The 26,441-nt window shown below is 39.3% G+C and overlaps 2 protein-coding genes and 1 pseudogene across 7 annotated transcripts in view; 2 read left to right on the top strand and 1 right to left on the bottom strand.

The window, feature by feature from the left end:
• Positions 1–720: 720 nt before the first annotated feature.
• On the top strand, positions 721–16,832 carry LOC111322832 (uncharacterized). 2 transcript variants are annotated; one of them, XM_088731303.1, is made up of 21 exons: positions 721–877; positions 948–1,020; positions 1,100–1,235; positions 1,332–1,350; positions 1,497–1,693; positions 2,825–3,113; positions 3,403–3,555; positions 4,388–4,510; positions 5,355–5,452; positions 6,327–6,368; positions 6,738–6,803; positions 7,484–7,684; positions 8,196–8,232; positions 11,663–11,680; positions 11,887–11,945; positions 12,438–12,537; positions 13,063–13,107; positions 13,948–13,977; positions 14,435–15,280; positions 15,411–15,562; positions 16,054–16,832. In XM_088731303.1, exons 1-21 carry the CDS (start codon positions 824–826, stop codon positions 16,475–16,477), a joined length of 3,162 nt encoding a protein of 1,053 aa, XP_088587429.1. In that variant the 5' UTR covers positions 721–823; the 3' UTR covers positions 16,478–16,832. The 2 variants fall into 2 exon arrangements, with proteins under 2 accessions (XP_088587429.1, XP_088587428.1); XM_088731302.1 differs by lacking the exons at positions 721–877; positions 948–1,020; positions 1,100–1,235; positions 1,332–1,350; positions 1,497–1,693 and having other exon boundaries at positions 2,807–3,113; positions 13,066–13,107.
• On the top strand, positions 8,239–11,647 carry LOC148725764 (uncharacterized; annotated as a pseudogene).
• Positions 16,833–17,694: 862 nt separating the features above from the next.
• Positions 17,695–26,441, bottom strand: part of LOC111323243 (uncharacterized) — a 63,415-nt gene continuing 54,668 nt past the window's right edge. For all 5 annotated transcript variants that reach the window (XM_022926560.2, XM_022926565.2, XM_088731301.1 and 2 more), the window contains 9 exons: positions 25,589–25,682; positions 25,156–25,233; positions 23,982–24,051; positions 23,426–23,605; positions 22,173–22,311; positions 21,114–21,283; positions 20,671–20,726; positions 20,302–20,411; positions 17,695–19,872 (listed from right to left, as the gene is read on the bottom strand). In XM_022926560.2, the coding sequence (XP_022782295.2) occupies positions 17,838–19,872; positions 20,302–20,411; positions 20,671–20,726; positions 21,114–21,283; positions 22,173–22,311; positions 23,426–23,605; positions 23,982–24,051; positions 25,156–25,233; positions 25,589–25,682 (2,932 nt within the window). In that variant the 3' untranslated portion in view covers positions 17,695–17,837. The remainder of the gene's footprint in view (positions 19,873–20,301; positions 20,412–20,670; positions 20,727–21,113; positions 21,284–22,172; positions 22,312–23,425; positions 23,606–23,981; positions 24,052–25,155; positions 25,234–25,588; positions 25,683–26,441) is intronic.

Here is a 26,441-nt window from a genome sequence, read left to right as displayed (position 1 = left end):
TGCCCGATTCATGATCAGCACGTGGACATCACATGCAAATTATCCGCTTGACTTGTTCGCTTGCATGCGATTCGTCCAAATTAGTAAACCATGTCAATTTCTGGCTTCATTATGCAAAGTAATTTAAAACCCAGCGGAACCACAGGAAATCGTGTTTTCATTTTGAAACGGGAATATATTTCTCTAAGAATGTTCGTGTCTGCGTAAATGCCAGAACAAGCGAAGCAATGTGCTTTATTTCGCGCTGTGTTGTTTAGTGCTTGATAGCATTAATCTTCCGTATTCCGTCGTTAAGGTTTGGAATCTTCAAAGCTATAAATGTTGTTTGACGCGACCTTTCAACCAGAGAAGTTTGAATAGATCTGCTTGAATTAGGGCAATTAACGCTACTAAAAAAAACTTTGTATTCATGCCGATTTTAGGACACAATGGTAGGCAATAGTTGAAAGGATTATTTGAGCACGGAAGATTGCACAAACTGAAATTGAAATGTAATCACTATTCGCTGTCTTTGGTTCAAAGATTGATTTCATTCGAGCCAAAAGGCTGAGTTACTGATGCGTGCGCTTTACTGCGCGATGGTTAAGGCGTGACAACGCTCTGCGTTGAGATTGGATGATATCTTGCGCGCCGACTGTCAATCATCAAAACTTGAGTTTTTGATTGGCTGAATATGACGTTTTTCCTTCATATGCCAATCTTTTCTCATCCCACGCCTTTCATATTCTCCAACGGAAAACGACCACCGCAGTGTTGGGGGACCTCGGGCCGGCCGAGCTGACTGCGCTGAAATCATCGAAGGGGGAGTACAAATACAAAACAAATGGCGATACCCCTAGCTCAGGATTCTACAGATGTGGGAGTTCGGCTCAGCACTGTAGGTTCAATGAAAGTATTTTACACTGAAAAATGCTCCATTTCGCTTATAAGATGCATTCATTCCACAGCTCAGTCCCAAGTATTTGCACACGAATTCGACAAGTCACACATGGCCGTTCAGTGCTATCGCCGAACTCATCGGTAGGTTTTCGCATTTCATTTCGCGACCATGAGCACGAAGGGTTTTCATTTGTTCTATCTCTCTACCTTTTGCTCGCAGATAATGCTTACGATCCTGACGTGAATGCAAGACAGTTGTGGATAGACGTCAAAAGATACCACAAATACAACTACTGTTTAGTGTTCACGGACAACGGGGCCGGGATGGGTCCAGAGAAACTACATAAAATGCTTAGGTATGAGTTATTTTTTCGGACGATGCACTGCTTACGGCCTACTGACTTGACAAAAGGCTGCTTAATACTTACACCTACGATTTGTTAATTTTGCAGCTTTGGATTTTGCGACAAGGTAGGATTTTGCGGAACGATTTAATTCCACGTTGCCTGTGCGTTACGAATTTATTCACTTACCTGAAACTGATTTATGCGATTTGACGTAAATTCGAACTCTCAACGTTTTTTTTTTGTTGTTGTTGTTGTGATGTTATTTTCTAGGTAGCAAAAAATGGACATATGCCAGTAGGACATTATGGCAATGGTTTTAAATCGGGATCCATGCGATTGGGAAAAGACGCGATCGTGTTTACAAAAAACGGGGACACCAAAAGCGTAGGGTTTCTTTCTCAAACTTACTTGGAAGCCATTAAAGCCGAAACCATTCTTGTGCCAATGGTTACCTGGGATTCTGATGGAAATATCCTTTTCTAAATGAAGTTATTTCTACGTGAAAACCGATCGCAATGTCTCGTTCACTACATCTTCTTTACTTCCGCCATGCATGCTTATGGTTCGCGCCAAACTCGAATTTGGCGCCTCAAATTAAAGACAGTCTCGGACGTACAGGGTTAGCAAGTGGCTGCAAAGTGTGTTGAATTATATAATACATCACCGTTTCAAATTTTCCTCAGTAAGTTTGGCCGTTTGTGTTGCAAGTCCTCTTAAAAATTTAGAAAATGTGATTAAAAATTGAAAATAATTCTTTTTTTTTTTATAAAAAACTGCATCTTTCTATTTTTTATCTTGAAAATGAATTCTTTTACATCATAAGTCACCTTGAATGGGCTGATAATAGCAAGATTTGACCAAAAGGACCTGCATTTCTATAAGAATTTCCTTGGAAGTTAAACTTCAACTCTTAAACTTTTGGAAGTGATTAACATGTAACTTTTTCCTGTAATACCCCTACATTTACCAGTGAACAGGTAATGAGAATATTCGAACTTATTAGGTACAATTTGTAATCTTGATCTTAGACCAAATTTTTACAACTAAGTTATTAGGAAATGTGAAGCATCTAGAGTTAACAGACAGATCTCAGGTATTAAAAGGGGTTAAATAATTTTCTTTTGACCAAGAAGATTGTATTTGGCTATGAAATTCATGAAAGGCTTGTGTTTGTATTTATCCAATGAATAAACTTACTGTAAAAGGGCTTATTCAATAACAGGGTTGCCATGGTCAGGGAAAAACAAAAAATTTTCAAGGTCAGGGAAAAGTCAGAAAATTTTGCAAAAAGTCAGGGAAAATCTTAGTTCTCATCAAAGTCAGTGAAAAGTCAGGGAATTTTGTTTTGAGGGTTCCACAAAGGTTTGTGAGGTAGTCAATCAAGGGTAGCAAATCAGATAGAAGCTTAAAAGCAATGGAGAAATGTAAAAGTGGATTTCGCCAGTTTGATAATTAATTTAATTTTAGGTCAGTGAAAAATGTTTTGAGGTCAGTGAAAAGTCAGGGAATTTTTTGGGGTTCTAATGAGTGGCAACCCTGAATAAGTTTTGACTAGTGGTGAAAAATCCAATATTTGTTTGATATCCTTAACATGTCTTAAAAATTGTTCAGAAGTCTGACAAAGACAAAGCCTTACAGGATATCCTAACACATTCAATGTTTAAACACAAAGAGGAACTTTTTGCTGAGTTTGCTGGAATTCAAAATCCCGGTGGTACGCGTATTATCATCTTCAATGTTCGAACTACTTCTGATGGCAAACCAGAATTTGATTTTTCAACTGCACTTGATGACATTAAAATACCTGAGGATACAGACTCGGAAATCAGTAAACTGAAAAGGCAGGAGCGGCAAAATCACATTCCAGAGTCAGATTACTCTTTAAGGGTAAGTTTGTGTGTGTTTTCAATTAATAAATAGTAGTTGCATTACTAAGTAAGCTTTGAATTAACTGAGTTATCATTTACTGTGAAGTAATTGGTACATGTCAAGTAAAATCATAGCCTACTTTCACTGAAATTGATAACTTAAGATTATTGATTGAACTTCCCGTAGCCTCCCGAGCAAATTCTCTGGTTTTGTTTTACCTCAGCTCATCTCTCCTCTGTCTTTAATGTTTTTGGACCTGCAACAGCCTTTGTACAATAAACTGTAACTGCATGTAACTTTTTTCTAGGCGTACTGTGCAATTCTGTACCTAAAGCCAAGAATGCAGATAATACTAAGAGGCAAAAAGGTGCGCACCATGGTAATAACAAAGAGTCTCAGTAAGACTGAAATGGATTACTACCGCCCTTCCTTGAGGGAGGGGAACACACATGCTGGAGCTGTATCCTTAATTTTTCAGACCTACCTTTAAATTGAAAATTCTTGCTGTGGTGAGGTACAGGTATGCCTGACTACTTCTGCAGGGACTATTTAATCAATGGGTAGCACTTTCTGTCAGTTTATTGATGTAATAACCCATGACAGTTGTGGGGAGAATGCAAGAAAAAGGTTATAAATCAGGAGAGGGAGGCGAGTGATTAACAAATGTCTCTCATGTTTTCCCAACAACCCAAGTGGTTTATTTCACCAGTAAACCAATGGGAAGTATGGTCAATAAACTTCAATTTTCTGTAGGTTTACTGATGCAAGAAATGATAGGTTTTTGACCAATCAGTGTGCTTGTGGTATCTCTGTTAATAAATAGCTCTGCCTTACAGTCTTAGCTTAAACAGTATCATTTTGTTTTGTTTTCATCTTTAAACATTATGTGGTTTAATCCTACTTGTTTTTCATCAACAATTAATAAAACTGTGCTTTTAACCAAACTCATCCTGATGACACTAGTCACAAATGAACAAAATTTTGCCAATTTCTGTAGAAAGTGTATCAAACACAAAAAAATAATAACATGCAGTTTTTAATAAAAATATTAATTATTATTTTCAGTGGAGGTTGGCTTAGGAAAACTTACTTTGTGGAAAAACGCTTAAAAAAATACCTGAAATCCAACCTGACCTGTGCAACTCAATTGAAGTATGGCCTCTGTGGGAGAGAGGCATATTTCAACCATCAGTGAAATTTACTTGATCAACTCATTCAGTCAGCATATGTAAGCTCTGTTTTATGGTGGTAGAATGAAATTTTCTTAGTATCTTTCCTTAACTTGTTGACAGTTAAATGGGCAAAAGACTAAAATCACATTTGGTTTCAGTCAAAATAGAAATCATTATGGAATAATGATGTATCACCGCAACAGACTAATCAAGCCGTATGTCCGTGTTGGTTATCAGTTAAAGGTAACTTATTCATAATTTAGTTATTAACCTTTTTACTCTGAAGATCCAATCATAAGATCTTATTGTCTGCAGAATCATCTGCCATAATTTCAGCTTAAATAATTTGGTTTTAAATCAAACAATGTATATGTGCACGATCCTCGCAGTAAAGCACTATTTAAGCAGTAGTGAAAATCAGACCTGAAATAATTTTCAGGTCTGATTTTTACTTTTGCTTAAATAGTGCTTTACTGGGAGGATCGTGCACATATACGTTTCATAATCGCAGTTCAGATATATGTATTTCATATATTTGTTGTGTTTAAATCAAACTATCTCCCTTAACCTTTTCCTCCCAACATTACACGAGAAATTCTCCTTCCTTGCATGCCTTACAATTTGTATGATGTTAGTTAGGAGAATTTGGTAATGGATGATCTAAAACTCCCTCTAATTGATATTTTTCATTATTTCCATCACTTGCCTGCTTGATATTGTGTGGAGAACTTCTGTCTGAGTCACTCACTGGAGTTAAAGGGTTGACTTGAAGTTTTTCTTTCTTTTCTTCCCTTTGATGCTTGAAAATGTATTATTTTGAATGGAGAAATCCTGTCTTGATGTGAAAGAGTAAAGAAGTCAGCCGAATAATTATTATTAAAACTTTTTAGATGTGAATTTGTATTTCATATCACCGGCTTAAGCTGATGAATTAAAAGGAATTAATAATAATTTTAAGATAAACAACTGTTTATTAGAACAGCAAATCTAAATGCAAGTTACCAATCATGACTATCTTATACTGTTCTATTAGTAGATGAGTCCATTTTTTCATCACCTTATACCTTTAATTTTTCTTTGCTTTCAGGCCAATAACCTGGGAGTGGGAGTTGTAGGTGTAATTGAATGTGATTTTCTACAACCAACTCATAACAAACAAGATTTTGACTATACTAAAGCTTACAGGTACATTAGGTTGATAAACTTTTTTCAGAGTCCTTCCCAGTAAAGTTTGATTAATATGTAATAATGTGTCTTACTCTTGCTGTTAAGTAGTCTTTTTATTAAACTCATCTTTCCGAGGCTGACAGACGGAAGAGGGTATGATTCGGGAATCATTTACTGACAAGTTGCACAGACTTGACATGGCTACATGTTGACATGGAGAATATTTTTGGGAACTTGAATTTCATACTCTGTAGGAATGATCACATCTAGAAAATAACTTGCTGCACTTGGTATGAAGCATTAGATATACAGTGGTCAGTAATGAAATGTTGTATATTCGCATGCGTAAGCCAACACTGAACGTGCAAACGGATTCCATCCGCGCCAAGGTGTTTGTTTAAGCCGTTCAGTCTAATTTATGCTATTCTTGTACCTTTCCTTATTTGCATGTTTTTAAACTAGTCTCTTGATAATGGAGTCACGATGACCCCGAAACGTCGAGTAATAAATCTTTCCTGGTTTTTTCTATGCCTTTGCTTTAGCAAATCCCTGCTGATCAAGTGGTCAGTAAGACATTGGTTACATCAACTTGTCCATAAGTTTTCCCTGACCTTATGAGTCAGGGTTAACTAAAAGTAGATGCTGATTACAGAAGGAAGTGTGAAATAGAATTGAAGTCTATACTTATTTATCTTAGTTTGAATATTTTCCTTCTGTAGCAAGTTGAAAATAACAATGTATATTGATAATTGGTTATAATGATAAACTTGAGACAGTAATAGGAATGTTAAAATTGTGAATTGTTTCCATCACTGTTTTTAAGTTTGAAACCTACTTCATCTAAACAGTAATTCTGAAGACTTATGTGATTCTTGTTTTTTTTCATCTATAGAGCCACAATAGCAGCTTTGGGGTCCAAGCTCAATGACTACTGGTAATTAGTAATTGCTGTTGAATACTTTCTATTAACATTATTGTAGTAGAAAATTTAGTGTTAAGGGGGCCCTATGCAAGAAAGGCTGGAAAAAGCAGCCCCGTGAGAGACAAGCTGAAAGAAGAAAGGATTGAAAGAGGGAAACATCTGTCATATGATGGGGAGGTTATTGCCTGAGCTAGGGTGGGCCTAACAAAATAAGGTTTGGCTCTTGGTCAAATAATTTCCAGTCCAGCCCAGTCAAATGATTTTTAACAATCTCAAAGGGGTTGGTATACATACTTCCAGGAAGAACAAACTATTGATTACATGCAATCACAGATTATTGTTGAAGGTTTTAAGTATGGTATTTTCAATCTCTCATTGAAGGAATGAGAAAAAAGGTCCTCAACGTGCCAACAGCAAGGAACCCATTCCAGAGCCTGTTGAAGTCCAGTAAGACATAACTTTATTCTGAGAATTTTATAGATTAGTTTCTCTTATCCTTTCAGGCTTAGTTAGCCCAATTGGTTTGTCTCCAAACTTTTTTACCCAGAACTCATACATATAATTCTCTCACAATGGACTTGAATTTCTCATGGATAGTTCAAAGCCTCAACATGGTGGTTGTCGTTGTAAATTGATATTTTTGAGGGACTGATTCCATGAAGTTATCATTGTTTAAATTCTGTAAACAATTTAAACATAATGTCAACTCGATATGTGTGGGGAACCAACTTAACAAGTAAGAGATAATGTTTGGTTTATACAACATGGCTGAGTTGTTCAAAGGTGGGTTAAGATAACTCAGAGTTAGTGTGAAATCTGATTTCAGATCTAAAAGCTTTAAAAGAAAATTCATTAATCCTTTTTGTCTACAGTTTGATGACTGGATGCTCCAAAAAGAATCAAGAAAGTTATCCAAAAACTGCATTTGAAATTTTAAGGAATAAAAAAAATTGGATTAAAATTTAACCCTGGGTTATCACTAATCAGCCTTTGAACAACTGGGCCTTGATGCGTCAAACTAGCCAACAAGGAGAAGCATGATGGTCACTAGTTTTTAGAATTAACCATCAGATCTTGAAGAAGGTCGAACTTAGTGAGTTAAGAAGAAAATGTTTTTGTTTTTCCAGACAACTTCCTGACCAAAGCTGGGTTCAATGTGATGATTGCCTTAAGTGGCGCAAACTGCCTCATGGAACAGACCTTGCTAAACTTCCTGACAAGTGGTATTGTAAAGACAACCCAAACCCTAAAATCAGATCTTGTAGCATCCCGGAGGAGAAGGAAGATGAAGTTGAACAGGCTTATGTCAAGACACAAAAGAAGCGCTTGTAAGTAAATTTGCCCATCATGTAGTTCTTCCTTGGGAAATGTGATCAGGATGAAATCTCTGATCACTGTTAGTAGTGTTCTAGATATTTTATATGGATTGGTCATCACTCCAATGCAGACAAACATCAAGGTTATCCCTTTTCTACATCAACTTCTCCAGTGCATGTTGATTAATATATTGAAGAGTTTTATTTTTACATCGTCTAACCCCTTTAATTATCTTATATTCCCTCCAATCCTGACTACATTTAAGACTGGATGACAACAGATGTTTTTCAATTCTTGATAATTCTGCTATTGTGTCTTAATTTAGAGGAGATACTCACACTCTAATTGCTTTCTATATTGTCTCTATTCATTGATCAAGTATCTTATAAGCTGGTAAAATCATGTTACTTGATTACAGTGCTTTCGCATCATTCAGTTGTCCTAAGTAACTTTACTAACATAGGTACAAGTACTTTTACTATATTTTCAGTACACTACATCTCTTGTGTTCTCTGTCCATAGGGAAAAAGAGATGGAGGATAAAAAGCGTAAGGAGAAGGTCAGCCCTAAATAATTTTATTTGCATTCCAAAAGGCTAAGTAGTAGGTTTTTCCAAGTAAAAAATAACAGCTATTATTTGTATTTAACTCCAGTGAGACTTGGGGCGAGTTTGCTGACATGCGCTGTACACAGCTTGTCTGACATGTGCTTTAACACAACCTAGCTTCGTTCATCTCTCTTTAGAATAGTATGTGTTATTTATATCTGCACCATGGGAACTAGAAAGAGCAGCAGGAAAACTAACCCTCCGACAAAACTTACAGATTACAAAATGGACAACTCACTGGCAGAACCAGCAACACCTCTGCAAATAAGTGAAGTAGTCAAATGCGAACTGAGTCAGGTTGAGTCGATCCAAGATCTTTCCCTGACAAATCGTAAAGTCGAGCAGCCTGTGGTAGAACAAGACAGAACGATCGCAGATCTCCGAAACCACAACTTACAACTTGAACTAGATCTCACTCGTACCAAACTCGAGCTGTTAAAGTTACAAAGAGATTCAGCACAGAACAGCTGCCCCACAATGGTAGCGGCAGAAAAATCAACAAAGCCTGATGATAACCTAACCACAAAACCAACCTTGAAAGACCTACATCAAGATCCCAACGTACAGTTTGAACTAAAATCCCTTATGGACTCATTGGGAGACCCAGTTTTAGTAGGCCTGACTGAAGAAGAACAAGATCTGGCACGTCAGCTGTTGGAACCTACTTCTAGAGGTAAACGCCCATTACTTATCCCTGATTTCATTTGTTCCCTCCCCATAGTTCTACAAGAGGATAGGGAGACTGTGCTTGGAACCTCAGGTGATGCAAAAATCATCTTGAAATCCTCTCAAGAAAAGAAGCCCTCACTTGACAAAATTTCATTCCCTCCTGGTCAGTGGCTAACTTTTGTATTACCGGTATGTATATTCTCATGAAAGATGGCCTCCTATCTTCCACCCAGGATACTGTGATTATACATTACACAGTTCAAAGATTTCTGAACTTGCCAAATGCTATCCCCTGCCAAAAGTGATGCAGTACGATGATTTGTACCGTCGAATGCAGTTTGCCACAAACTGTAAATGGGGAACTGAGCCAATTCATCTCTCATCAAACATTTCATAGACCAGGTAGCTTCAGTGTCACAACCACTTGCTCCCCTCCATCGTCTAACACAAGCGGCCTGTCGTAGGATGGCCAACAGGGGATATACTGTACTGGCCTACCTGGATGACTTCCTTATTATTGAACCGACTCAGCTTCACTTCAAGGCCACCTTTGATATGCTACTAAGCTCACTGGAGTCTCTTGGCTTTACCATTAACTGGACCAAACATGTTTATACTACCCAATGCCTGACATTTCTCGGGGTTGAAATCGATACTGGTAAGTGCGAGCTTTGCCTTCCAGCTGATCGTGTGTCTGAGTTACTGTCCCTTTGCAAGGAGACAACCTTGAAACGTAAATGCTCCAAACTGCACCTTCAACAACTTCTTAGGAAGCTTAACTGGGCGGCACATGTTGTCAGAGGAGGCTGCATTTTTCTAAGGCGACTTATCACATTAGCAAACTCTGCTAAACGTTCATATCATCGCGTCTATTTGAACCTGAATGCAAGAGCTGACCTTCTCTGGTGGATCTCCCTCCTACCCACACATAACTGTAAAACCTTGTTCACCTCAGTGACCCCAGAGTTCCCTACACCTGTGCTTACTGACGCCTCATGTTGTGGGGGGTGCATGTGGGACACTGACTGGATGTATGTTAACAGGGCCTTGGACAACCCTGCTCTCTACCCTCTCCACATCAACAATTGTTTTAGCAGCACACTGTTGGGCACCTCTCTGGTCAGGTTACCATGTAGTTATCAAGTCCGACAGCCAGGTGGCTGCTGCTATTCTAAACAAAGGCTCATCCCACTGTCCACTCATCATGGCCTGGATTCGTTCCCTATTTTGGCTTAAGGAATACTTCAGCTTCAGCTTATTCATTGACCACATTCCAGGATCGACTAATACCTTAGCAGATAGTATCTCACGCCTTGATGATGTGTGTCACTGGCCAGAGTTCCAAGCATGGCTATCTCAGTCCCCTACATCACAGGATTTAAAATCCCACATGTCACCATTATCTCTTGCACTCCTTAGATCCAAAGGATGTGCATGTTTGGACCGTGAAGTTGCCTACTGCCGTCACCAAGCATATGCTCCCACTACCAAGTCTACCTATATGAGCCCACTGCGTTCATGCCTCTCCTTTTGTGTATATTATGGCTACCAACCTCTCCCTGCAGCAGACTTAATCCTTAATCGGTATGCAGCTTTCCTGGCAAGGTCACTTTCAGCATCCTCGATACCAGCCTACTTCAATGCAGTCCGCATCCTACATCTTGAGCATGGCCGTACTGACCCAACCAAAAACAACTTTCACTTAGCAACTACAATTTGAAGAATTAAACATGACAAAGGTTTGACAGTGTCTCGAAAGAAATCAGTTACTCCCCAAATCCTTTTAGCCCTCAGGAACTAGTTAAACTTGGAGAATCCCTGGCATGGAACTTTCTGGGCAGTTTGTTTGGTAGCGTTCTTTGGCCTCTTACGAAAAGCCAACCTAGTGTGTAGAGGTTCAACTCATTTCAACCCATCAAAGCACCTGCGTTGAGGCGACATCGTCTTCTTTGCTGACTGGGCCATTGTTATCACCAGATGGTCGAAAACAATCCAATTTAGCTAATGCATTCTGACAATTCCCCTACTTCGCATCGCCCAGCACCCACTCTGCCCCTACACAGCTCTTAAGCATGCCTTCAATTTAGTTCCTGCCCCTTAATCAGGTCCAGCCTTTGTCGTCCCAGCACCAAGAAGCCTGACTCCTCTAACACATGGAAAGCTTGACTCTCTGCTTAAACTATTGGCGGCCAAAATCAACTTGGACCCATCTCAAGTCAGTGGGGCCACTCTGGCCTTTCAAGTCCAAATTCCTGCTGAGCTTATTGAACAATTAGGAGATTGGTAATCCGATGCTTATAGATCCTACATTCATATTCCAGTTAAAGACATAATGCTGGCAGTTAAACAATTTATTTCGTCTGTTTAGTTTTTCCTAGTAGTTTTCTTAGTTTTCTTGTCATCTGGGATTAGGTTGTACCCCCCTTGGGCAATGTAATAAATGGAAGGGTCTATTTGGGAACCCTTCCCTGTTCACCCCAGACGTTGTTGTTGCAGTTATTTTGCCTGTAGTGGTTTTTAACCCTTCGAGAGAGTTGAATGGATGCAAGTGATTCCTTTTTCTTTGATAAATAAACTTGTCCTGTAACACCCATTAAATAAACCACCAGGTAACAGGCATTTGCAGGGTGGGCTCCAAATTGGGGGTGGGTTATTGATGCTAAATTGTTACATGATGTAAAATCTATTTTTTTTTTGTTTTTCATTTCAACAGGAAAAAAAGGCTGAAGAGGTGAGCAACTTAATTTACTTTAGGAATTTTGCAAGAAGATTGCTATTAATACTCTATGAAGTCAATTCCTTTGTGAAGTGTTTCATTTTACAACTTTATGATTGCATGTTTTTTTTAATGATTGGGATACTGAGAACCTTACAACAACTTTGTGTGATGCTGGTTAATGACTTGTGCACAATTAACAACTGAAAATTTCTTCTTAGGCAAGAAAGGCAGAAATACAACAAAAGACTCTGGAGAGAAAAGAGGCTGAGCTGCAAAGGTTTGTGAATTTTTCTGGACAGTGTGTACATAAACTAATATATATTTTTGGAGATGTAATGAGGTGATGCAGGAACGAGAAATGAACATAACGTTTCAAATGAACTTATTTCAGGAATCGTAGAAGTGTTAGCCTGATGCAAGTTTGCACTTGAAACTACAGTGATGAAATCAGTGTTCGCTACAAAATATTTTATATTTCTTGTAAAAAAAAAAAAAAGAAACTATTTAACATGGTAATCAAAGTTTTAGGATAAGCATTTAACTCACTTATTTCTCTGTTCTTTTTGCCCAGCATATACCTGATAAATTATTTGAATATTTCAGTTTGTGTAAAATGCGTAGTCAATTCTGCTAATAAATCTACATTTTGCAACAGTGGAAAATTGTTTTTTTGTTTTTGTTTTTATTTTGTTTTTATTTTGTTTTTTTGAGGGGGGTGAAGCAATTACTTAATTGATATTCCTTTTTTATTGCTATTTTTTACCACCAGGTTGAGACAACAGCTCTCTGAAATGGAGTCAGCACAGGAACCATCAATCATGCAAACGATTGAAAAGAATAGCGCAAGACAACAGCAAGCCATCAGACAGGTTAGGCAAAGTGATATGCACATTGATTTCCTACTTTGAGTGTTTTGTAGAAGTTCATTCTGAGAGAATGAAGTGTTAGGTGTATCAAACTGGCAACAGATCCGTGGTGGCTGTCAATCACTTAATTAATTTCCTACTTTGAGTGTTTTGTAGAAGTTCATTCTGAGAGAATGAAGTGTTAGGTGTATCAAACTGGCAACAGATCCGTGGTGGCTGTCAATCACTTAATTAATTTTTGAGTTTGACAAAGTTTCATGAGTACTTGAGAATATTTTTCAAATTGGGCAAATGTAACACACACACTTGTCTTTTGTATCAACCTCTTCTTGTAATAACGACAAATACTTTTTTCTTTATTGAATAAAATTGGTGGGCTTATTATCATGTGTACCTGGTTCTCCACATGATAAAGCAAGCCATATGTAAACAGCATTGCTTGCTTAAGTCTGATTTTCCCAAATAGCAAGTTAAATGCTAAACACTTAAGCTGATGATCAAAATCAGTTGTATCATTCTGTTTCCTAGCAGGTAAAAGGAGAGCAAAAGTCACCTCAGCCACTGAGGATAAAGGCAAGTTTGGTTGCTGTACTCAGAAATAAAGCTGGATAATGTACATGTGGACACTGTCAGGCAAAAAGTGTTGACTCTCAGTAAATGTTGTGACACCCTACCAATATCATTGTTATTCACAACCTAACTTAAATAACTGCCAAAGACCTATTTTCAAGGGTATTAAAATATAGAAATTGGTAGAGGAGTATGTTTGAGTATCCAGCCACTTAAATAATAACAAAACTGACCTATTAATTGAAATTGCCTAACATACAACTTTTCACGTAACTTTCTCAAACTCATAACCAAGACACGCCAATTTCGTGACGTGCATGTGGTTTTAAACCCCAGTGAAACACTGGAATGGTGCGCTATCCATGAGTTTCATATAATATCAAACCCTTGAGTTTGATAAAGCATCAAAGTCTATTGAACTCATTTCTTAATTTGAATTACAACCACAAACTTACCGACATGTGAAACATTTGTGACTATTTCCATTTTCTTTTATCCCTGAGGTGCGATTGAGAAGATATTTCCAAAACTTGTGCATCAGGTTTCATCAGGGTTTCCAAATACTCGAAAACAGTAAAGGCACAAGGCCGCAGTTTTCTCGCATTTGAAAACCCTGATGAAACCCTCGTACTAATTTTTGATATAGTACCTGATGGTGATCCTCAGGTTGATAACCATGCCATACCTTCCCCCACCGATTGTACTGTCAGTATTTCATCCAAATTACCACATAATGATAAGTTTGACACAACAAAGCTGATGAAGATTATTCTTAGGTCATCCATTTGTCTTTCAATGCTCCTTTCTCATCAAAGTGTTTTAATTTTTTCTGTTCCCAAATAGCTGATTCAATCACCTTCAGACAATCTGAAGGTATGTTTGTTTGCCATGACTATTCTTAAGTAATAGTCATATATGTTGTTCTTTGATGCCTGCATTTCTTAGAATTGGAGTGATAATTGATGTTATCATTATCTAGAGACCGATTTTCATGTGTTATACTTGATTGTGGTCATTACCTTGGGAATAATGTTATACTATGGACTTTAAAACTCAAGGATCTGTTCCATACTCTTAACTGTGACATTGGCTGAGAAATGTGTATTGTATCAATCGTTTCGGACTTAATGAAAAATTTCAAGCTGTTCGTAGGGTAAGGCAGAGAGTTACTATGTTTCAAGGCGAGATGAATATCTAAAAGTCACTTCAAATTCCCTGTTTTTGCCCGTCATGGGTGGTGGAAATCAGGGGTACAGATTCAGATGCATTAGCTGTAGGTGTGAAATATTTGAAGTCTCTGAGTGTTAAGCATGATTTCTTTTCTTTGCAGTCATCTTCAGGGCAACCTCAGACTCAGGTCGTGTCTGGTAATATTCGGGTGTCTAATGCTCCCAAGCCACCATTGATTTTAAGACGAAATGTAAACCAACAACACCAACAGGCGTCTGTCAAGGTTGTCAAAGTTTTCTCGTCTGTTCCTTCCAACCAGTCACAAACTGTTTCAAAGCCATTGGTGCAAATTGTGCCAAATCCTCAAGGACAAGTTGAACAGCAGACCCCAAAGGTTGTATCTGTACAGTCGTTACAGCAACAAGTCAGTCAAGGGCAGTCAACAGGACAGCAGAGGGTTGCTGTTCAGAATATGGTGCTCTCATCAGGGCATAAAGTTCACCTGACCACACCCATCTCCCAGTCAAGCACGCCAACTTCATTCCAGGTGAGGGCGTTGCCTATTCAACCGTCGCAACCTCCAAAGCAGCAACAGGGTACAGGCGTAGTCACCCTTCAGACAACACCAGTATCACATAACCAGGTTCCTCAGCAAAGCAGTACTCCCCTAAAATCACCAGCCATATCAACTAGCTACAAACCTTTAGAGTCATTACAGGAAGTGAACAGACAAGCAACACAAGCCTCAGTGGTATCGCCAGTGTCTGCTGTAATCCCTGAGGTCAATCCCCCGACAAAACAGTCACCTACTGAACTCAGAAATCACGTGACAATGCAAGACAGATTTCGGTACATTGCACCCTCGCCACAGACACAGGTAGCGTCTGTACCAGTGTCCTCTGCTGCAGCTGGCGCGGTAGCTCAGCCTGTCCAGACACCAACTGTTAAACCCACAGTCAAAATTGGTGCTCAATCTGTTGCGTCAACTGCCAATCAAGTATTGCAGGTACTGGATTGGTTTCTGCTGCTGCTGTCGATGTTGTTGTTTTTCTTGTACCGTAATTTTATTTATAACGTTACTTGAATGTTTTAATTATTATTAATATTATTATTATTTCTTCTATTTCTGTCGGTAGGTCCAAATTAAACAGGAACCAAAACCAGCAGTCCCTGTTAGCCCCATGTCATCAGGGCCTGGTATTCAGATATCTCAGGTGCATTCTGGAACCCCAGCATTAGGTGCATCTACAGGTCTTACTTTGGAAGTAAAAACTGAGAAAGCCGACAGGTAAGACAGATCATTTCTTATCCTCTCTATTTCTATTGTAGATGAACAGGAGAAACCGCCTAGATTGTAGGATTAAAAAACGGAAAAGTTCAACTGGACGTGCCGACCTATCCAATGTGCTCGTCTCATTAAATTAATAACCTAAACATTAAAGAGAAAATAAAGAATTGTGTTTTTACGTCTTGTCATGAGTGTAAGACAAAGAAAGAATTCTGAATACCAATGAGGAATCGAACCCGTACCTTTGGTTTCCACAAATCAGAAAAGATAATTCTCAAAAACGAACAAGTGGGAAAATGTCGACGACTTCATAAAGTCGATTAAATTGATTCAACCTCCAACGTGTAACAGACTTTATTAGGGACTAACGCATTGCATTTAAAATCCTACGGATAAATTTGAATATTTGTTTTTACCCCCGTCAATTCTTGTTTTTCCTTTTACATTTGATTCTGATCAGTAGTTGATTAAGTCGTGAAATGTGTTTTCAGCCCTTTGGTGAAAGGGAATAAGAGAGCGCATGACAGTGACGATGACGTCATCGAACAACCAGTGCCGAAGAAACCACGCGCAGAGGAAATTATTTTAATCGACTCTCCACCCCCGGCCCCTCCTTCTGAGGAAAAGCCTACAGAGGGACTACCCGACAGTGACGGAGCGGCTGTAGAAGGCGTCGATAATGACTTGATCGTCAAGCTCAGTAAACTGAACAAAGAACAACAGTGGATAACGCTGGCACAATCTGCGCAACAGCTCAGAAATCTTCGCGATAATGTGTGCAAACTGTTAAGAGTTCTTGTACCGGAAATAGACCTAGGAGAAAAATCGGAAATTCTGGACGATACTACCATCGACAATCTTTTAAAACAAGTTCTTGAGGCTAATGTGAGCCCAGACGTTGCACAGGCCACATAAGGCCACCAACAACAAATTTTTGCTTTCACGTTTTTCATTTAACTCGAGATAAAACCACTGATCCTTTTAACGGTGACCCTGTGTTTTTAATTTGAATGTACCTTTACTTTTCGTCGGTGTTGCAAAGCAACCAAAGTGTTTAAGATGAAATTTTTTATAAGCAGTGCTTTTGATCTAATTCCGTCTCCGAAAATGTGGACGCTTAAAAAGAACAACAGGACCGTGCGAACATCAGGAACGATGACAGTATGTGACGTTTCGTTTGTGATGGTTGACCTCGTTGTTCCTCATCAATCGTTCGAGTCACAGACTTACAGCGAGTTTTCTTTTAATAAAGTCGGTAAGACACGTCCAAGTCATTCGTACAGCTTTGTTTTAGTCAGTTTGTAAACTTATCATATCGTGCGCGCGATGCCCGGGTAGCTTTAGACAAGCTTGTCACTCAACTGGACTCAAAATTCAAACTTCAGGATGCTACAGTTTGTGGAGAGTTGAAAGGGTGATGTGGTCACTGGGGAACTAGGGCAAAGTATATGGTGAGTAATGAATAGAGGAGGTAAGTTTTTAAAGAAACTGGTGCTGCGTCGATGGGAGTAACAAGGTAATTTGGTTTTATCAACTGAGTTGATAGTGTAAATTGGCCATCGTAAGAGTTCAAAGCTGATGTTTCTTCGTGAGAGCGAAGGGTTAACGCTCGAGATGTTAGCTTTGAAACTCTTTATGGTGGCCAATTTACACTACCAAGTCAGTTGATAAACATCGAATTATATGGCGACAAGGCCGTCCACAGCCCTTAAGGAAGCTTGATACTCGGCTAAGATTGATTGGGTTTCGACAGCGAGGATCAGAACTTGGTATTCACCGCAGTTGCGGAGCATCATGCTTCATAAGGTGGCACCAAAGCAGTCGACCTTATCGCCTGGAAAACTAAAAAAACGTCTTCGGAAATGCGTCCAAGGAGTGAGAGCACGCACAAGGTGATTATATTTTCCAGGAGGGAAAGTAACATAGACAACGCTGAGAAAGAATACGTGATCAGCAACACCAGAAGATACATAGCAGGGCGAGTAGCGAGCGAATGGCGAAAACGCAAAAAGTAAACAGACAAACATAAAAAACACGAACGCAAGAGAGCAGGCATCGTAACAGGACGGCTGATTATTTCCTTACCATTCCATCCCTTACCAGACTAGGAGAATGTTTTCAACACCTTAAAATACACCTTTCCAATTTTTTAATTGTGCGGCTTATGAAAATAAAATGCTGCCTTAACTGGGAAGGGACATACCCTCTTAAATCATTATTAATTACAGCTAATTACTTTGCAGAGTTTCCTTTTTACACTACGTAAAGCTCAAGCTTAGACGTATGATTCTTCTGTGAACAGAATGTTTTCGATATCGTCGTGAGAAGGAGCAGGATAGGCTCCACTCTGCGCGTACGGTGTGCGCACTTTAGCGATCACTTGCGCTGTCTGGGGGCTGATCTTGAGCCCGTTCGCTTGCGCATTCTCGCTAAGAAGTTCCCTGATATCCCGAATCTGTGTCACGTCTGTTCTGCCTTCGGAAAACGTTGAATCAGCACCGATACTCGATCGTTCGTCCAAGCTAGACACCGACGACGAAGACGAGGTTGCGCTGCCTCTCCGAATTCGAAAAGAGCCAGGCGAACTGGGTACTGCCGAAGTTCCTCGAGCATCAACCGAAGGCGCCCAATGCGTTTTTGTTTGAGCTTCGTGAGGAAAGAAGTCGGAGTGTGGGAAGTGAGTAAGAGAAGAGTTATGGGGCAGGGAAGCTGTACCAGTAGATGAAACAGAACCAAGCGCTGATTTTAATTGGCCAGAGCCAAGACTTGACGATAGGCCGATAGTTTTTCGAACGTTTTCAGCGGGCTGCTTTTTATATGAACCTTCGCTTGCGTTTCGTTTCTGATGAAGGTTAAGTCCAAATGGTGAATGTTCCAGTTTGCGAATTCCGGCACCAGCGAATGAGCTGGCGTTCAACTCCTCCACTTGCTCCCATATATTATCATTCTGACTCGTTGGCGACATTGGCGTTTTAGGTGTCGAAGAAGTTTCGCTCCTTTCCGAATCCAATCTATCGTTACTGAAGAAGCCCGATCTCCCAGGGAATCGGGGCTGTTGCTCTTTAGCTTCAAAGAATGCCTTTGCTTCCCTGGGAGAAACATGGTCCTTGCTAGAATCCACATCCTTAGCCTCCTTTCCTTCTGCACCCTGAAAAAAGGCAGGTTTTGAATTCAATTCCCTCCTCCGCTGCATATGTTCCTTATACGACGGCGCTGCAGGTTGTCTCCGACGATCTACAGCTTGGAAAACTTGATCGGGGTTTGGAGACGGAGAACGAGGCCCTCCAGGCGATTGTTTAGACACAGGAGAACTGGGTGGCACAGGAGATGTCGAGTTGCTATCAAGACTGTCCGTACTAAGACCTTGCGTTTGTACGGAATGTTTAGCTTCCATAGCCCGTGACAAAGACGATGGGTAACTTGATATGGGATGAAGACGCTGGTATTGCGTTACATTTTGCGTGACGGGAAACAGTCGCACAGTTTGAGGCGAATGTGCCCGGCGAAGCACAGCAGTCTCTAGTTTCCGGCCACTAGCCGTTGTCTTTTGAGCTTGTTTATGTTCAATAAGTTCGGCGCTTGTCGTTGTACTACTCAGTTGTCTTTTAGAGCTCGGGTATTTCCGACTGCTTTTCAGTCGTAATTTCATAGAATCCGGAGGTAACCCGAGCGGCTCCGAACTTCTTCGACCGATCGCTGCATGTCCTTTGGTTTTATTAGGTTCATAAAAAGCGGCACTGAGTTTATTCGAAAATTCCACGTCGTGCCTCTTGAGAGGCGGCGATGAACTCGGCGAAGGAATCCCTGAATCGCAAGGAGAGCTGGGTGTACTGACACTCTTGTTCGTTGGGTGAACTGCGAGCGTGCTTGTTACATACAAGTTCGAATCACTTAAGTGAATAGAGTTCCTTTCTCCTTTGGGACTCAAAGGTTCCGGTGATTCTATCCCGTCATCCGTAGAAGACTGGCTCAAAGCAGTCCGTGAGTCCTGGGTACTACCCTCCGAGTCACTGGTCACATGATTAGTTGTAACGATCTCGCTACGATCGCCAAGAATAGTCCTTACTTTATCTCCCATGATAGCCACACAGTGTTCAATAATAAACTGAATCACCGGCGGCACTGAGTTTGATTGTTCCGTGGCGGGAATGCTGGAGCCTTTTGGCGCCCAAAGCATGCTAGGAGCCACACACACGGCCAGGTTATAAGCGTTCATGTTATTGGTCTCCGCATTGTCAGCAATGTGATATAACACACACACAAATGATTTCAGTAGTTCATAATTGAAACGGTTGATTCCATCCAAAATCCTGAAAAAAAAAAAAAGAGCTGTAATTAACCGCATTGAAGCCAACACAAACTAAGAGAGCGCATTAAGTGTCGAGATGGCAACCATAGACACCAAAACAGTCAATAAGAAGGAAGAAAATATCAAAGACAGCCAATAATAGCAAAGAGTAGTCAGTACTACACCAATCACAGAATGTGGCAAATCCAAGCCAATACAACTAAAAATTACAACGATCATCGAACTTCTTAACGTGGTGAAGAAACTCTAGTTTCTTGCACTATATCGCAACACACGAAGATTGCAGCACAACGGGCAAAAGTTATTCCTAACGTCCAAAAAACACCAAAAAGTAATTTCAAAATCAGGTTTAACACACTTTTACGGTGATATACCCAGTTTACTTTCCCATGAATCACAAGATTGAGACATCAAAAGATATTTTTCTTACCCCTTTATTTGTCTCGCTCTTTCATCCTGATCTTCGACGTTGTTTGTGGCCACTAAATCTTCGTAATTTTCACTTTCAAAAATACAGTCTGGCAAACGGCGAAGAAATTCCTGTAAATAAGACAAGGGGGTGTTTTCACACTAACTTCCATACAATATAGTCCAACTTATTCACTAGTACTATGAAACCATGTACTTATCATGGCCTCTAGGCTAAAGGATACGTGTATGGTCATCAATGGAAAAAAATAACTCTTCGAGTGTCAGTACTAGAAACAACGATGACAACAATTTTGTCCAAAGAGCTGACACAACCTAACCAAACAAAAATATGAAACATTTTGGATGCAATAAAGCAAACAGCCCATACCTTCATGACAGAGGCGGTAACGACTTCTGATACGTCTTCAAAATCTACCAATTTACCTAATGGAGGTAAAAGATCACATTTACAACGGATTAAAAAATTATCGGCTATCTTCCAAAGTAACACCGCTGTACAGATATCTACACCTCCTCAATGGAGCTATTTCATTGGGTCTTTGTTTGCACACTTCTTATGGCCCCCCTATTGGGGAACAGCCCCCATCGGATGCTTGTCACAACATTTTCAGAGTTACACACTCAACCACTGCGCGTTAAAAGCCCGTCGTCGACCGGCGGTGGCAAGTTAAAAGAGAATATATTGAATATGTTCCAAGGGATATAAGAAAATATTTTGATGAGAGATTTAAGCACGATAACATAACTCACAAGTTGAAGTCAATCAATAGTTTTAAGAGATCCCAAAAAACGTTAAGAATCAGTTTTCACCTTCGTCCAGATCCAGTTTAATTTCTCTAGCAATCCTGGCATTTGCCGATTTTCTGAAGATTCCTGTGGTACCCGGTCCATACCGAAACAAATGTAACAACAAATCCTTCACTGCTTTTGGTACAGGCTCTTCCTCGGTACACAGCTGAGTCAGAGGGACTCCAAAAAGCCTGGTAAAGCAGCCATAAAATAAAATTTAGTCGCAAACACAATTCTTAGAGGCAGACACAGTGAAACGTATTAACATGAGAACAGAACCAAGAAATAAGACATAATGCAAAACCGTTTCTTAACCCGCCCCGTGTTAATTACAAGTATCTGTTCAATTTTGCGAAACATGAAAAAAGAAAACTGCTAAACAAAAACAAAACACATAATAATAATAATAATAATAATAATAATAATAATAATAATAATAATGATAATAATAATAAGCAAAACAAAGGTTAATCTCACATTCCCAAAATTTTACAACTTGACTCAAACCCTTCTCTAAATTAAATGGCTCCATAAGGTTGTTAAAGCAACAGTAATAATTATAATAATAATAAACAGTTAGCAGCGTTTTTGTGTAGTCCGCCACTTCCTACCTCGTAGCGTCCTACACTTCAGGTAACTTATGATTAAAGCTGTTTCGAAGCGTGTTTTCAAGATAACGCGCGGTATAACAGAGCCACAAACTTCTCAGACTCACGGAGTAAATGCTCCGAGTACAAGTCATTTTCCCTGATGGGCACAGTTTGCCAGAGCACTACAACGTCGTTAAGCATTATTCAGGCTTGAAATAATTTTAAACCTCCAACTTGTTTCACACATTCATGCCCTCAACCTGGACCACAACATGGTCCTTTTTCAGCAAGTCCCCTTCCCCCAAAGAAGTGTTTCACATCCTCAACCTTTACATCGTGACGGCCGGGGTCTTTCAGTTTCTTCACGGATTGGAAATGACCAAATTAAAAAATCTACGCTACTCAACTCCACCCTTCTTGTGTTAAAAGTAGTAACATAAAACGCGAGGATATTAATCAACACTCTGTACAAAGTTATCCCTTCACTTACTTTCCAGCTGACGAAGAATTTCCATCCATGGGGTTTCCTTTGGTTGATCCCGTAATCTTCTTGTGCATAGCCCAGTTAATTATGGGCGATTTCTTTATAGGATTTTTCCATCGCTGCTTGCTGGGAGCATTATGTACATCTATTGACAAAAACAGGTAGAATTCGCGTGGAAATTTAAAATAAAAATTCTTTCCATTTCATCAGCCGAAAAGTATGGTGTGAGGCAAAAGTTTCTAATTAAAGGCCCATTTCCAACTAAGATGCCTTGCGCGCCCGGATCATTTTTCATATATGAAAAATACGCTATTTTCCTCGTAGTTGCGGAATCGCCTTGATATCTTCTTCCATCTTACTAATTAGGGCTTTCAAAGTTCCATCTTGAATCATGTGCGAACAACAAACTATCGTAGTATCCATATCAGTAAATAGTTTTTAATTCTTACATGTATGACAGTGAAAAACGTCATTTGAAAAGTTGATGCCGCCGAAGAAGCGGTCTAGAGGAAGGCCGAGTCTGCCCGGCTCGGCAAAGGTTATTCGACTTCGAGAGTCTGTGTATGATTTATGGAGGGTAAGGAAAACAACCATGGGTTTCGGTAACACTACAGAAAGTGCTTTTGCAGAAATGTTATTGCATTGTTCCTACGATGGAACTGGAGACTCCGGGGAGGTTTTTTAGAGGTGAGAATAATTATTTGACTGATTTTTACTTGAGATCCTGAGATCTGTATGTAAGCGATCTCATTTGTAGAAGTCATTATTCTATAATTGAAATGCGTAAAGCAAATCAGTTTTGGCCAATACTGGTTATTTGTTTATATTTTACTAAGTTTTGAAGCCGAACAATTTCCTTGAACATCAGGTAAGCTTTGTACAAGTTTTACACACAGACTCGATTTATAATTTTTCAGTCTCAAATATTTAGCTGCAAATTTGTTTACTGTGTTATTCACCAAATCTTTGTTTTTCTTTTTAATAGTGTTTGTGAATGACTATCAGAGTTCTTCATTTAACAATAGCGCGATTCCAACACAAAAACAAACGACTGCAAAGGATCTCGGATGGAAATGGGCCTTTAAGGACACTTCGCCGCTCACACCCAACTACTGTACAATATTGCACAGAATGTACCAGCCTCTTTGACCGCTGCAGTTATCCCACTGCACATGTCACACTCCGAAAACTGCTGACCAGATTTTATTATCTCTGAAGTTACAACCTTTATTCTTGCCAGTTGCAGCTAAAACCCTTACCTATAGCTATTCTGTTGGGTATTTTCCTATTCCTCTTTAGAATAAACTGGCACTGCGTTTCAGGAGACAACGGATCCATTGACGGCAGCTGCTGGTCAAAATCGAAGGGAAATCCATCTTCATCCGTTAACGCCGCCTCACGCATGTGGTTCATTTTGATAGCGAATGGAAACTCATGACCTGCACAGCGGGAAAAAAACAAAAAAACAAAAGAGGACGAATGGGAGGTTTAAAACCTGTTAATAAATCAACTGCACCAACCAATAATAAGGAAAAAGTCACAATTTGTTTTGACGGACCGGTGCACGAGAGCCGTGACAAGGAACCGGAAATTTCTCCAAAACAGAAAATGAAGAGTAGGAAGTAGGAATGGGTCAAAAATTGCCTCTGGTAGAGAACTTTTTCAAGCAAGTAAAGTTAATGATAAATTTTGTTTTTCTTCACTAATCGTCATTTATTTCTTCTCAGTGAGCTCCTCGGTTGACGATTTCTTTGTTCTTTTCAGTTATCTTCTAAACATTATGTAGCCTCTGCAAGATACCAAAAACGTTTTTACCTATCAATGGGTACGCGCCGTCTTCCTTGCCAGAGAGAACCCACAGCTGAAACTCGGACAGATCTTCAGTCTATCAGAAACAGAAAAACTGATTTTTGACACATTGTTTTACGCGACAAATTACATTAATTAACTTCTGAGAAACCTTGCCTCGACAACAAATAGCGTTTCGAGTATTTCGAAAAGTCGTTACTGTTTCATTGATTCTGCTGTACCAAAATAAATTTAGGACAATTGTCTGAATTAAAAAAAAAATTTCGGACAATTGAAATTTAGTGAAAATAAATGTATTTATCGAAGCGAAGTGACATCAAGGGGACAAGTCTGTGTTAGGGTAAGTAGCCCCTTCTAGTAAAATAAAAAGGGGGGGAGCAGATCTATTCTAAAGTTTGTATCACGATAGTTGGCTCATGATAGTGCTCCTGTAAATGGGACTTGAGAATGAGAAGGGATATACTGGTATAATATAGATAAATAAATTAACAAAAGTTATGTGAAAGAAAACATGACAAGGTGTGTTTGTTCTTAAGATACTTTCAGTCAAAAATAGCGTCGTCATACAGAAATACTGATATAAAACCGAATATTCTATGAAAATCATCCCGGGCGGTCAGATAAACAATTCTCATTGAAGAGTCAAATCGCAAAATACACGTAGGTGATTGTTTCTGAATTGTTGCGAGTGTTTTCATTATAATACAATAACACATGTAAATGTAAACATTTTAAAGTCGATAAAGCAAAATTTTTTTTTATAAAATCACAGTTATCACACATCCCAAATTAAACAAAATTTGATTTCATATATTCACGTTTTTCGGTACCGACCAAGTCAAGAACCCGCCAACCGGGATACAAATTTATCGATATCGTTACGCTTTGAAAAATTCTAAGCGTGATATTACTTTCGAAACATAGATAAGATTTTTAAATGAAATGAATAACAAATCGATGGGCCGTTTCATTGCCTACTTATGCGAATATTTTCGGCCATTTGTCAGTTTTTCAACGTAAACTATCGAACACTTACAAAAACAATCGGCAAAATGCCGATGGCGATCTGAATCACTGCTGTTTGTACGCCCGATCTAGTTCTTCGCAAATTTACGTTTAGTTAGGTCCCGAGGTTGGGTCTAAGGCAACACCTACTTCATTTAAGGGCAGTTACACGTACCTGAAATTGAAACTGCGCCAGCGACATTTTAACAACTGTAGCTGCATCGTCCGTGTTGGTGACAGTGAACGACTTGGACTGGAACGAGAACAGAGAAAAATGACTTCATTCATCAATGAAAATCGGTGGGCAAAGACAAAGTACACAAAAATGCCTGTAAAGAGACAAACTACAAAACCACCATTCAGAATCTCAGACGAGACTCTTAAAGTTGAGTCGCTGTATCACCAGACTACCAGCAGCTGTCCCTCTCTTCAAACGTGAGAAGTCATACGAGTTAATAAAAACGATCGAAAACTATTCTGGCACAGCCTGAACTCTGGAAAGCTTCCGCGCTCGCACGGCGTCTGGGTATATTTTTTGGCGGATTTTTCAAGAAAAACGGGGTCTGCTTTTTTACAAACGATTAGAGTCACTGAAAAGCGCAACTCACGTATCCGGAGGAATCTGGTGACTCCATATCCCTGTTATACACTTTAAGGCTAACACATTTTGGATCTTCACTGTCCTTCTGTTCTTTTACGTGCCTACGAATGAAAAACAAGCTACGCATGACAACTCTCATAGAGAAATGAGGAAAAAAAAGTAAAAAAATAAGTATGTGTAATCAAATTGCGAAGAGTGAAATTAAGAAATGATTTCCTAATTTTACGAGAAAACCGTTTGATTATCTTTTTATATCGTGGGTGACAAATTACGTTCACAACCGTAATTGTTTTTACTGGTTTATTCTGTCGAAAACCGAGAACATGAAGAAGAATATAGTTTTCGTTTAAAGCATACATTATTGTTAAAGTTCGTAATTTTCTGAGTTTCTTCACAAAAAATAACTTTCGAATTCTTCGTGCCTGTTAATAATGTTTCAAATGTTTTTTAATGTTTCTTAAATCTCGACGCCATCTTGGCTCTGATTGAGATACAAGAGGTGTTACCATGTCAGTTTTGTAATTTCACATGTGAAATTAAAAATTAACGCTGAAATTACGCGCCAAAATTAAGGAGTAATTTGTCACCTATGATATTAAGTTATAAATGGGGACTGTTGAAACGTAGCAGCCTACATGTGGGAAAAAAAAAAGGTGTGCGAAGAGAGCTGCTGTGTCACATTTTGTCTACTTCACACTTTTTCTCTCGCCAGTGACCGGTAAGTTATTTCTCCCTACATTAGCAATACAATGTCAAGCACAAACGTGATGAGAAGAAAGAAGAATATCAAGTGATATAGTCCAATTTAACGCCAAATTTTTGTCTTCGAGCTAAAATTAAATGAAATGTGTGGTGACGGT

The sequence above is a fragment of the Stylophora pistillata genome, chromosome 8, assembly GCF_964205215.1.
Source record: "Stylophora pistillata chromosome 8, jaStyPist1.2, whole genome shotgun sequence".
In the NCBI taxonomy this organism is placed as follows: domain Eukaryota; kingdom Metazoa; phylum Cnidaria; class Anthozoa; order Scleractinia; family Pocilloporidae; genus Stylophora; species Stylophora pistillata.
The sequence above is the reverse complement of the archived record's forward strand: the minus strand, read 5'-3'. Positions and strand labels throughout refer to the sequence as shown.

Coding starts and splice junctions, on each gene's coding strand:
- LOC111322832 (XM_088731303.1), top strand. CDS start 824: ATGGCGATACCCCTAGCTCAGGATTCTACAGATGTGGGAGTTCGGCTC. Junction 1,694..2,824: donor GTTACCTGGGATTCTGATGG/AAATATCCTTTT, acceptor TTAACATGTCTT/AAAAATTGTTCAGAAGTCTG. Junction 7,685..8,195: donor AAGACACAAAAGAAGCGCTT/GTAAGTAAATTT, acceptor CTCTGTCCATAG/GGAAAAAGAGATGGAGGATA.